General features: G+C 37.3%; 1 protein-coding gene across 4 annotated transcripts in view; it reads left to right on the top strand.

Annotated features, from left to right (window-relative positions):
* The window catches only part of CARNMT1 (carnosine N-methyltransferase 1), a 40,223-nt gene that overhangs the window by 20,681 nt on the left and 6,042 nt on the right, over nt 1-13,500 (top strand). For all 4 annotated transcript variants that reach the window (XR_016393576.1, XM_022573487.3, XM_022573490.3 and 1 more), the window contains exons 4-6: nt 1,247-1,387; nt 2,338-2,516; nt 4,545-4,658. Coding sequence is in view for 3 of the 4 variants with exons in the window: in XM_022573487.3 (XP_022429195.3) it covers nt 1,247-1,387; nt 2,338-2,516; nt 4,545-4,658 (434 nt within the window). In the remaining variant the exon portion in view is untranslated. The remainder of the gene's footprint in view (nt 1-1,246; nt 1,388-2,337; nt 2,517-4,544; nt 4,659-13,500) is intronic.

The following is a 13,500-nucleotide window of genomic DNA, read 5'->3' as shown; positions in this document are numbered from 1 at the left end:
AGCCTATTTGTCAGAAATCATTTTTAACAAATTTCAGTTTATGCCTTATTGTATATATAAAATTCAGCAGTAAAACAGACTAAATAGACTTTGTTGCGATTTTTATACAAATACCTGTTCCATATATAGATATTTAAGATTGAAGGATGCTGGGCAAATTCCCTTGTTACTGTATTTGTAGACTGAATTTTCAGAAGCCCCATAGTTCTATTTGTTTCTTTTCATTTCAAAGTGGGAAATGCTAAAGGTTATCATATGGGCTACTAGTAAAAAGTCCTGTTGCCATTTGGAGCACATCAAACTTAAAGCCCATACAGTTTAAAGATAAAAAAGAATTGTTCATGGGAGTAGACTTGGAAATTGGATTTGACTTATGAGCTAAATTTGGGGAATACAGACAATAATGAAATTCCTTTTTAATTGACACAATGACAGCTGATTATACACATTTTTCTCTAGTTTTTCACAAGAACACATTTTAGTTTCCTTAGGCTTATGTTGATTTGCCAGAAGTACTGAGAAAAGTCTTTGCTTTGCTAAGGCTTTTCAGTGGTCTGAAAATAGAATGACAGATGTTACAGTAAAGGAAATTTGTGATGGTAGAGTTATGCTAATAAGTGGAGAACAGCTTGATTGTGAACCTCTGGTTTGGTGTGATATGTTTGCCATCATATATGCTCAATTAGAAGGCAGTTCCCCATTTTCCCCATGAGAATATCCCAGCTCCAGCTTCTTTTGCCAATTGAAACATATAAGATTTTAAGGAGAGACCTGACACATTAAAATCTGCTTGTACTTAATTTGGTCACATAAACCATTGTATTACATATAGAATTCAGAAATAAAGTTATGTCTTGTTTTACTGTCTCATATGCTAAAATAATTTTGTTCAGTCTCTTTGTATGTATAGGGATCCTTTTGGAATAATTTGTCTTCCCAGATAGGTGATAGCTACTAGGAATATGAGTGTCTTCATAAGTCTTGGATATAAGGCGACTCCTTTTTCTTCTTAAAAATAATACTTTGGGGATAAAACCCTAAAACAACAACTGAACATTTGATAATTCTTTATATCCTTATTTCTCACTGATATTTAGAAGTATTTCTCAAATTTAAGAAGTCAGAGTCTTGAGTGAGCTTATTCTTACTAAATATCTTAAGTTTTTAGTTGTTAATATGGATTTTGTATATTTTTTTTTCCCCTTTTCTTTGAGGGGTTGGACATAATTGCCTTATTTCATTTCAGGGATCCTTCTAAAGTAAATATTCTGGTACCTGGTGCTGGACTAGGAAGACTGGCCTGGGAAATAGCTATGCTAGGTTATGCTTGTCAAGGAAATGAATGGAGTTTTTTTATGCTCTTTTCTTCCAACTTTGTACTCAACAGGTATTTAATTTACTTTTTGCTGGAAATAGTAATTTCTCAGAATCAGATTGACTTACCTATTTTTGCAGAATTCTGAATTTGAAGATAAGTACGTAGTGTTTAAATATGGTATATATCATAAATGTTTCTGATCGAAATTAAATTGCTTATACAATTACTACTTTAATTAGTTGCCTAGTTAACAGAATGTTGAACGGGATGGGTAAGTGATATTTTAAAAAGTGATTGGGTACTCCATGAAACTGAAATGATTTCTCTGCAGAATTTTGGGCTAAGTATTGTCCTGGAAGGAGTATTTTCTTATTGTTCCTTAAACTTATTCACCCCTTTGTTTCTTTAGTGGAGTAAGATTATAATGTAGCAATCATAATTTTTTTCTTAGTCAAATTCTTATAAATGGCTCACATATCTTAGTTGGAAAGATCTCGCAGAACTTCTGTGGCCTCATTTAGAAAGTAGTGGAAAAGAGTTTTTAAAGCCAGAAGAGGTGTGTTAGAGAAAAAATAAATGGCTGCCTTGTTTAAATAATGTGTTGTCTTGGTAGCAGTGTGAGTTAGGGGATAGTGAGAAGGTAGAAAGGAGAGTGTTGTACAAAATAATTAAAATAATTAGGTAACAAACAAAACCCATACCTTTTTTGAAAAAAATACTTAGACTTTTTTACTTGAGCTTGAGTTTCAGTGATATATTTTTAAAAATTTGAGTGAAAATAGCACATTTATATATCTGAATTTACCTTAATTTTGTTTCTGTGTTTTAATCCGTGATTGGTTACTCATCTACATGCCTATGTGGAGTTTCAGATAATTGGGTGGAGTGTAGTGGTAACACTTTTAAGTATTAATTATATAAGTAAATCTTCAATCAAACAGATTATATTTTAGTGTTTAAAGTAGATTTCCCTGGTAAAATATTTAGTTAACACTGAATTTTATGCTCATATTTTGCAGATGTTCTGAAATTAATAAATATAAGCTTTATCCCTGGATTCATCAGTTTAGCAATAACAGGAGGTCAGCTGATCAGATTCGACCCATCTTTTTCCCTGATGTTGACCCCCACAGTCTTCCTCCCAGTTCTAACTTTTCTATGACAGCAGGAGATTTTCAGGAGATATACTCAGAATGCAGTAAGTCCAAAGATCACATGCTTTATTCTAAATTTAGTGAGCTAATTTTATACTAGGCCAACGTTGTGGTCATTCATTTTGACGATAGAATATAAGGTATACTTCAACGACAATTTAGAATATTTTCAAAGTTATGTATAAGGCAGTGATGGGAAATACAAAGAAATATGAGATCCCACAATTAAGAAATTTAGAATCTGTTGGGTCTATTAATATAAGACAACATGTAAGCAAAGGTTGAGTAATGAATACAATAAAGATGGAAGTAGGTTAGTGTGAGAAGTGAGCTCTTCGTGGCGAGGCTGTGACTTGAAGGATAGGGAGGAATGGCATTCAGAGGTACAAAGATATGAATGAGTAAGGTAATCGGGGATGGTAGAATAGCCTTACTGGAAGGAAAAAGGACATTTGGGGATTTAATGGGAGATACGGCTAGAGAAGTAGGTTGGTTCCAGATTGTGGATGACCTTTAAAATCAGGCTATGAAGTTTGGACTTCAGCCTGGCAAAATGTTGAAGAAATTTGAGCTAGGCATTAGAGAAAGGGAGATGATAATGGGGAAAGAGGAGAGAGGGATTGGCAATAAAAGGAAGAAGAAAAATAGAAGGCTGAGGGGTCAGCAAGTTCATTCATTTAACAGGTATTTGTTGAGTACCTGCTAAGTAGCAGGCATTGCAAAGACAGCAGTGAGCAAAACAAAGCCCCTGTGCACAGGGAACCCATATTCTAGTTCGGAGAGAGAGGCGATAACAAATTAATATTGTGAGGAAGAAAAAATAAGGCAGGGTAAAGGGGATAATGAGTGACTGGGGAGAGACTGCTGGTTTATATAGAATTCCCAGGGAAGGTCTTTCTAAAAGGGGAACTTAAGAAGAAAGATTTAGCAGAGAACCTCAAAGGAATGAAGAAGCAAGCCATTCAGATATGTGGGGGAAAGAGTTGCAGGGGGAATGGCAAAGGAAAGAAGATTTAGGGGGTGGGAAGGACGCTTGTTCTGCTCAAGAAGAGTAAGAGGGTCAGTTTGGCTGGGGTGTGATAAGCAGTGGGCAAATGATGGGAGATGAGGTTGGAGTGGGTTTGGTGGGGCTGACTCGTAGGCCACAGCGAAGACTGTGTTCTGAGAGAAATGGGAGGCCTTGGAGAGATTAGAGTGGGAGAGGAACAAGATAGTAAAGTTTTTGTTTGTTTTTCCCTGAACGCTGACCTTGTGAAAACCTGCACTCTGAAGGTAGAAGGAGGGAGATAGAAGGTGTTAGGTGCTGGGGGTAAGTTAGGGAGCAGGGTCTCAAAATAGGAGTGAAATAATGGAAAACATTGCTTTGTCAAGTAAAAGTGACTTTCTTCTGGAGCAGGTTTGAAAGAGGAGATGGTGAAGGTAATCCGCAGTTGGATCAAGTGCCTTATTTGTACAGACAGCCACCTTCAATGCAGTCTCTTCTGTCTCTGTGCCAGGCCACAGCCTCCAGAAGGCAAACAGAGTTCTCTGCTGGGTTCCCACCCACTGCTGCTGACTGCCCCCATCCCCCTTTTCAACTGGCAGTTCTCCCAAGTACTGGTGGATGCTTATGTATTCTGATGCCATTCATTTCTCAATTGGCAGCAAATGCATGCAGTCTTTTTGAAACCTTCCGGAATTGGTAGCTAACACTGGTTTAAATCACAACTTAAAATTCAAATATTATTTCATCTTAACTGATTTAAAATGAAGGCTAGAAGTTGAAAAGATTATAAACAAAACTCTTATAAATATTATTTGGTAAGGATATAGTGATATAGGTTATAAAAAATGATTTCCAAATTGATTACCTTATCAAATTAGTAATAAAAGTAAAAAGTAAAAAAAGTATCTCATAAATGATTATTTGGTAGCCTTGATTATAGCAGTTGATTGGAAGAGTTTAGCTTCTATACCCCTGCAGTTAAATGAAATATTCATAGTCTGTAAAGAGGTAACTGGTACCTTTATAGAATTCATTAAAAGAAAGGCAAAATAATATAACATGTAGTAATTTGATTTTCCTTGAATAGGTACCTGGGACTGTATTGCTACCTGTTTCTTCATAGACACAGCTCACAATGTAATTGATTATATTGACACAATATGGAAAATACTCAAACCAGGTGGAATTTGGATAAATCTAGGTAAGTTCCTCAGTATTTATTAGAATTTACACATTAATCTGAGTACTTAGAGCTGTTCTGCATTTGGTAACTTCACAGTACTAAATGTTCATGGAAGTTGTAATTATGTCATACATGTTTTAAAACCTCCGCAGTTTCCTTTAGACTGCATTCTAGTTAGTGGTACAGTTCCTCCAGTCATAGTTAGTTCCTCTAAAAGCAGTAGAACCCCCAAAGTTTGTATATTCATACTAGGTCAGTCTCACAGCAGTCATAATTTCAAAGAGGTACTAACTATTAACTTGATTTTAATCGTTCCCTCATCTTCCCTACCCTCCATTCCATGGAGACAGCACTTCCTTTAAGAAGGAAGTGTTCTTTTTTTATTTCTGTAATGAAACATTTGAGGGAAAGCACTTAATCTCTCCCATGGAAACCTCCTCCCCAGTACATATACATACTAGGAAAAGAGTAGGTATGATAACTTTTGTGACTACCTTGAGTTTAAGAAAGGTTAGAAATATAATTTAATTTATGCAAAAACCTTTTTACTGCATCCTATTGCCACGTGCTAGAAATCAAATAATGAGTATGACGTGGTCCTTCCCATCTAGAATCTAAGGGAAATTGCCAATTTTATACTCTTCCTTTAAAATAAAGGGAGAATAATGATAAGGTAAATATACTTGTCTTTTTTAGTAGGATATATAATCCATACTAAGGAAGACTTTATATTACATAAAAGTCAGATAAACATTGAGTCCTTGGTGTCTTCAGTATTGGTGTAGTTTTGTTGGTGGGTTCTGTTACGTGCTCTCTTTAATTATTTGACTTTACCAGAGATTTAGCCAGTAGGACTAAGCCTACAGGTAGTAGTAGGTCTTTTCCAGACTTCTCTTTAGAAGTCCATAGGAAAGATGAGAGCAGCTGTAAACTGTAGCCATGATATGAAGCAAATATCTCTAACCTTGGGTCTTCCTTAAAAGAAAAGTATTCTTTTTCCTGAGGAATGATTGACAGATAACATTACCTACTGGGTATTTGCTCCCTGTGGGTTAGGCATTATGTTAGCCACTTAAAAATACCTTGTTTAGTCTCAAAACAACCCTATGTTGAAATGGGATTATTGCTATTCTATAATTGAAGAAACTGAATCTTGGGTTAAGTAACTAGCAGAAAGGTTGTGGAGCTTATATATGGCAGAGACAGGCTGACAGCCCCCATCCAACCCCTTGAATGCCCAATCAGCCACCTCTGCAGGCTTGTGCTGGGTCAGTCTAGAACTTAGCATTATTCTGACTGTGCAGTCATTTTGGGGTTGGGGGTTTGTCCTGTACACTGTAGGGTGGTTGACAGCATCCCTGGTTTGTACCTATTAGATTCCAGTAGTGCTTCCCCAGTTGTGACAGCCAAAAATGCAAAACTACCCTTGATCAAAAACCATTGCTCTAGCCTTGTGCTAATGCCCCAGTCCAGGCCCTCATCATTGCTTGCCTGGATTAATGCAGTAGTTTTCTTAAGAGTATCCCTGCTTTCAAGTTATCTTCAACCCTCTACACCTCTTTCAGTTTCTCCGCTTACCACCAGAGTGATCTTCCCAATGTGCAAATCTATCCCTGACAGACTCCCTGCATAAAAGTCTAACTTTGTTGGTAACCTAAACTCTTCTGGATGTGTAGTGCCCTTTGTGATCTTTCTTCTATCTTGTGTCTCAGCTTCATTTTTTTCTTTTCTTTTTTACTGCTGCTGCCCTGACCTCAGGTGCTAGTCCTCTGGCCTAGGAAGCCCTTTCTTTTTCTTCTCTGTTTTCATTTGGCTCTTCCCTATGTGCTCTTTAACACTCAGCTCAGGAGATCCTTTCAGATTGGGTTAAATATCCTGTATTTCTCTTTTATATTCTCACAGAATCTGTCCCTAGCATTTAACACATTGTGGTATAGTCAGTCATCTTTTTGTTTCCCCTACTAGTCTTTAAGCTTGATGAGGGCAGGAATCTAATGCCTCTTCCTCACTTGGAGTGAATATTTAGCAACTGTTAGGTGTATGAATGGATGTATTGTTTCAGAATTTGAAATCAGGATCAAAGTAGTGTTAAGATGCCACAGAAGTTTGCTGCCAAGGGACTTAATAAAATGGCATTTATATTGGTAAATTCATAACATTCCTATTGTTTCGGCTTCAGCCATGTGGACTTGGAAAATTAGTTTTATCTGTAAACTGAGTGTGTGTCCCCAGCCCTTCGGGGACAGTTTCACCCTAATCATGCTTACATAGACCAGAATGTCAACATACTCATATGTAATGAGAGAGGTAACTGCTAGCCATTCTGGAATACTAAAAAGTTACGTTGGAAGTTAAATTGTAATGAAAAATTGGCGACATTATATGAGATTAGAGTTGGGAATATTATTAATTTATAAAATGCTTTAAGAGGTATTTAAGGTATTCACTTTAATGTTTCCTAGGTTCTGGAAAACTAGTGAGCTTTTCAAGGGAACGCTTATGCATATGTCCTTTGGGAAAGGCTCTGATCTGGCAAAATGCAGAAGAATGCCTGTGCATCCTGTGCAACGGTTTTTCAGTTTTTCATGGTGATCAGTACCCCTTAAATGCATTTATACAGAATTTATTTTTAAAAGTGGGGGTGTAGGTGTGCGTGTCTGTGCCCATGCACTGATACATTTATAGTTGGATAGGGGAGGGCAGGGAATTAGCAAATTGAATCTAACTTCATCTGGAAGAATAAACAGTTTAAAGTACCAAAGGAGGTCTTTGTAAAGTGTAATGAGAAATGGAGCCTATCAGATTTGAAAGCACTGTAAACCTACAGAATTTTTAAAAACATGAACAATTTCCTATAAAAGGTGGATGATTGAACACATACATTATCTCCTCACTGAGATCTTGTTACAGTTTATAAAAAGGTATAAAACACACGAACAAATAATGGCAGGGATGTCATCAGGGGACAAAAGAATGTAACAGTATTTCAGAAGATGGGGTAGGTGGATAAGTTGTGCAAAGAAACCAACGTGAATAGAGCTGGTTGACGTGGAATAACCCTGGAAAATGAAGCACCAAATGAAAACAACATAAGTTGAAAAATCTGTATTTAGGAAACAGTTGACCTCTTATGTAACCAAGATGCCTACCTTATGCCCCCTTCCAGTCCATGCTCCGGCAGGAGACTAGAAGTTTAATTCCCTGGAAAAAGTAAATGGAAAATGAGCAGAATTTATGAAAGCATGGCCTAGTAGAGAGTGAGTATGAAATGTAGGACAGAAAAGAAGAGGATTAATTAAAAGTCTGCATTGGAAAATGATCAGGCAGTGACCACCAGTTCACCCTACTCCTACCCCCAACACCTCCCTACCCTGCCTATAAAACTTTTTGCTGGAGTTTGAGTGCCAGCTGTCTGTTTTGCACAGATGCAAGCCATGTTTCTTTAAGTGGGCATGTCAGTATAGCTACATGAGCTTTTTTTTTTTTTTTTAATTATTTTTGGCTTCATTGGGTCTTTGTTGCTGCGCGCAGGCTTTCTCTAGTTGTGGCGAGCGGGGGCTACTCTTCATTGCAGTGTGCGGGCTTCTCATTGCGGTGGCTTCTCTTGTTGTGGAGCACAGGCTAGAGGTGCGCGGGCTTCGGTAATTTTGGCATGTAGGCTCAGTAGTTGTGGCTCGTGGGCTCTAGAGTGCAGGCTCAGTAGTTGCAGTGCACAGGCTTAGTTGCTCCGTGGCATGTGGCATCTTCCTGGACCAGGGCTCGAACCCGTGTCCCCTGCATTGGCAGGTGGATTCTTAACCACTGCGCCACCAGGGAAGTCCTACACTAGCTTTTAATAATCGTATGGTGGATCTTTTTCTCTTAAATCCTTTCTGTATCTTTATGTTTTAGATGCGTCTCTTATATACAGCATACAGTTAAATTTTCTTTCACTATCCAATCTAATAATCTCTGTCTCTTAACTGGAACTTTTAGAACCTTAAGGATATAAATGGTTTAAATCAACTTATCCCAGATTTGGTAAATGGGATCTCCTTCAAGCTGGCTCCTGTGTCCTTTTGACATATCCCTGTCATTTTTTGAGCACCTCCGTTCTGGCATAACCAGGTATACCAGGCTCATCTTATACTTTTTCTGCCTGAGATCCCTGAAGTCAGTCATTTTTTCCAAGGATTCCTGGTTCCTTTTAGTGGGGAATGGTATGTAGAAATGAAAATCTGGATTTTACCACTGTGATGGTATTGCTTCTAGGCCTTTTTAGAAGTATATGTTTGTACCCTTCTATGTCTATAGACACAGTTCATGTTTATAGGTCATGAGTTTATGCTGGTACTTTTAGTTCCCAAGCAACACTAGGTATAGAGTACAAGGTTGGCATATAGCTTTCAGTACATGGAAGATATCATTCCAGTGGCTTCTAGCTTCTGTTTAGACTTTAGCTATTTTAACTGTTGCTTCTTTAAGTAATCAGTTTTGTTTTTAAGATTTTTCACTTTTTAGTTTTTTCAGGTTCAATATTACATCTAGTTGTGATTTTTTCTTTTTAAAAACTGTACAGTTGGGCTTCCCTGGTGGCGCAGTGGTTGAGAGTCCGCCTGCCAATGCAGGGGACACGGGTTCGTGCCCCGGTCCGGGAAGATCCCACATGCCACGGAGCGGCCGGGCCCGTGGGCCATGGCCGCTGAGCCTGCGTGTCCGGAGCCTGTGCTCCGCAACGGGAGAGGCCATGACAGTGAGAGGCCCACGTACTGCCAAAAAAAAAACAAAAACGAAAAACTATACAGTTTATTGGGATACCTGAGTCTGTAAATTTTTTCATCAGTTCTGAAAAATCTTAGCTTAATAAAGGGTCTCCACTTGCCAATATGAGACAAGCATAGCATCAAAATAAGTAATAACACGTATTATTTCTATTATTTCATAAATCTCCTCTCCCTCATTCTTTTTCTCTCCTGGAAATGTAATCAAATGTATTTTAGACCTTCTCACTCTAGCTTTCACTTCTCTTTACTTGCTATTTTTTTGTCTCTCTGTTTTGCATTCTGGATAATTCATTCTGACCTGTCCTCCCATTCACAAATTCTCTCTTTCACTGTGTCTAATATCTATTTTATTTCTATTAGGTGGGGTTTTTTTGTTTGTTTGTTTGTGTGTTTTGGTCTATGTCATTTAAGAATCTTCTATTCTCTGAATATATTTTCAAGATAGTCTTTTATTTCTTTGAAAATACTGAGTGTATTTTGTCCAATAATTGTAATATCTCAAGTCTTTGCAGGTGAGTCTCTGCTTTCTCCTGTTCCTGCTGGTTCTTGCTTATGGTTCTTTGTTTCCCTGGGCTGTGGACCTTAACCATTTATTTATTGCTCATTGCCCTTGAGAAGTTACTTTTGGAGATTTTTGGAGACCTACATTAAAGGGTTTTTTCTCCAAAGGAATGTGCATTTGCTTCTGGGAGAAGATTGGAAAATTATCAGGAAAACAACAGAATATTAAATTCTAAATTAAATTAGAATCAAATATTAAACTAAAACCTGGACTTGAGGTTCATTGGACCACTCATGTTATGTAAAATTAAGCTGAAAATCTACCCTAGAGCTAAAGCATGATTTACAATATCTCTCCAAAATTATTTTTTTTCTCTTTTTTCCCCCCTGTTTAGTAAGCACTAGGTCAGCTTTTCTTGCAACCCCCTTCCTCCCCCACCCCCAGGTTAAAGGATAGAATTCAATTTACTTATTTCTTACCTTAAAGATAGCCCATAAGACAAAGTGAGAGAGTGGCATGGACATACATATATACACTACCAAATGTAAAATAGATAGCTAGTGGGAAGCAGCCACATAGCACAGGGAGATCAGCTCGGTGCTTTGTGACCACCTAGGGGGGTGGGATAGGGAGGGTGGGAGGGAGACTCAAGAGGGAGGGGATATGGGGATATATATATATATGTATAGCTGATTCACTTTGTTATACAGCAGAAACTAACACAGCATTGTAAAGCAATTATACTCCAATAAAGATGTTTAAAAAATTTTTTTAAAAAAAAAGAAAAAGAAGATAGCCTGTAAGATTCCAAATATAATGTTGGGTGATCTGTCAGACCTACCTTGGGTAGGCTCAGAGTTTTGTCTTTTTATCACCCTGGCCAAAAGAGTTTGTTAAATTGCAGGCCCATTTCATATGGATAGTCAAATACCCTCAGGGTAAAAAAAATGGCATCTAGCTTTACCTCTGGTTAATCCTCTGGGCTCCTGGTAGTTTCTTAGTAACTTGCCATGTATTCTTTATTTTTAAGATTTTAAAAAATATATACGCCAATTTTAGTTGTTTTCAGTAGAAACACTGGTCTGAATAACCTAACCTGCCTTTACAGGAAGCAGAAGTTCCTTTATATGTTTTTGTATTTTTGCAATGAGCTCTATATTTTTTAATTAGAAAAACATTGGAAAGGGAAAAAAAAGTAAAAGTCTTTAAGAGAAACCTACTCAGAAGTGAAATAGACAGACAACATAAATGTATAAGTTATAAAAGAGTAAATGTAAATGACCTATATACAGGGGGAAAAATGTTCACCTTCCTTGTTAATCAAATAAATATACATGAGATGCCATTTTTCACGTATCATATTGGGTAGATTTTTAAATTTTTTGCTTGATGTTTAGATAAGGTACAGTGAGATAGGGTGTGCTTATGTACTGCTAGTGGGAGTATAGTAATAAAACTTTATTCAAGAAGAAAACATTTTGATAATGTATGATAAAATCTTAACAATTCATACACTGGTCAGGGTTTGGCAAACTATCACCCACAGGCCAAATTTGGCCAGCCGCCTATTTATGGCCCACCAGCTAAGAGTATTTTTTACATTTTTTAAAGCGTTGGGGTAGGGGGACACACAAATAAGAATGTGTGGTTGAGATTGTATGTGGCCCACAAAGACTCAAATATTTGCCTTGCTATCTAACCTATTACATAATTGCATTCAGTATTACGTATATGTGTTAGGTTAATTATACTTGTAGAAGTCTGTCAGAGCGAAATAATTAGATATGGGTGAAGACTAAAGACCAATTAATGGACATACTCACTGAGTGAAAACTTAGACTGAACCTACATTTCTAACAGTAATGGAATGGATAGTCATAGGATAGCCACATAGTAAATAGTCATAGGATAGCCACATAGTAAAACCATTCTCCAGAAATAATCAATAAAATAGTGAAATGTTCCTAATGAAGTGTAAGATGCAAAACTACATACGTAATATCTCATGCTAATGCATCAAGGAAAGACTGCAAGGAGATACATTAAGTTTTCAAGTGGTTCTCTCTGAGTGTTAGGATTACTCATTGGTTTGATTTTATTTTTATGAAATTTCATGTTATTTTAGCTTTCTCTTACTGAGCTTGCTTTATACTTATGGTCAAGGAAAAAATATTTCTTTGCTTCTTCTGTTATTCCCATTAAAAGATGTGAAGAGACACGCGAGTTGAGAAAATAAAGAACTCCTTGAGGAGTGTGGCAGTGTTTTATTCATCTTTATATATCCAGTGCCAGGTATTTGCTAGGTGCTTGGTAAACATTCATTTAAAGAATGAGCAACCAGGTAATAAATGTGAAAAACTGCTCAGCCTCAAGGAAATGCAGATGAAATCATGTCTGGCCTATCATTTTCCTCTTGCCAAATTAGCAAATACTTATTGTGTTTTTTCTTTTTAAGTTAGATTTGGGAGGGGTATAGTTGACATATAATAAATTCACCCTTTTTTTTTTAAGTGTACAGTTTGATGCATTTTGAAAGCTGGATAATCATGTAACTGTTACCTCTGTCAAGATAGGGAACATTTCTATCGTCCCCAAAAGGTCTCTTGTGCCGCTTTGTAGTCAGTTTTCTCATCCTTAATACCTGGCAGTTCTCTGTTTTATGTTACTATAGTTCTCCCTTTTCCAGAATACCATATTAATAGAATCATACAGTAAGTTGCTTTTTGTGTCTGGCTTTCTTCTCTTAGCATAATGCTTTTGAAATTCATCCATTTTGTTGCATATACCAGTAGCTTTTTTCTTTTTTATTGCTGAGTAATATTTCACTGTATGGATATACTACATTGTTTATTCTTTCACTGGTTGATGGACATATGGGTTGTTCCCAAATTATGATTATGAATAAAGTTGCTATAAACACTTGAGTACAAATCTTGTAGCCACAAGTTTTCATTTCTCTTGGATAAGTACCTACTGGTGGAATTACTGGGTCATATATGGTGCATGTATGTAAAACTTTACAAGAAACTGCCAACCAGTTTTCCAGAGTGACTGTACCATTGCATTCCCACCACTTCCTAAGTAAGGTGTTAAAACAAGTACTTACCATTGCAATTGTGAGTGAAAACTGTTATTAACTCCTTTGGAAAGCATTTTGGCAGTTTGAATCAAGTCAGTAAAAATGTTTATTCTCTTTGTTTTATTTTATTTATTTATTTAATAAATTTAGTTTTGGCTGCGTTGGATCTTCGTTGCTACGCTTGGGCTTGCTCTAGTTGCGGTGAGCGGGGGCTACTCTTCATTGCAGTGCACAGGCTTCTCATTGCAGTGGCCTCTCTTGTTGCAGAGCACGGGCTCTAGGTCCGTGGGCTTCAGTAGTTGTGGCATGCAGGCTCAGTAGTTGTGGCTCACGAACTCTAGAGTGCAAGCTCAGTAGTTGTGGCGCATGGTCTCAGTTGCTCCGCGGCCTGTGCAATCTTCCGAGACTAGGGATCGAACCGTGTCCCCTGCATTGGCAGGCGGATTCTTAACCGCTGCGCCCCCAGGGAAGCCCTGTTTATTCTCTTTGACCTGGAAATTTCACTTCAAGGAATGT

The sequence above is a fragment of the Delphinapterus leucas genome, chromosome 6 (genome assembly GCF_059928025.1).
Source record: "Delphinapterus leucas isolate spDelLeu-1000000601 "Yukka" chromosome 6, BTC_Dleu_Yukka2, whole genome shotgun sequence".
Taxonomy (NCBI): Eukaryota; Metazoa; Chordata; class Mammalia; order Artiodactyla; family Monodontidae; genus Delphinapterus; species Delphinapterus leucas.
The sequence above is the reverse complement of the archived record's forward strand: the minus strand, read 5'-3'. Positions and strand labels throughout refer to the sequence as shown.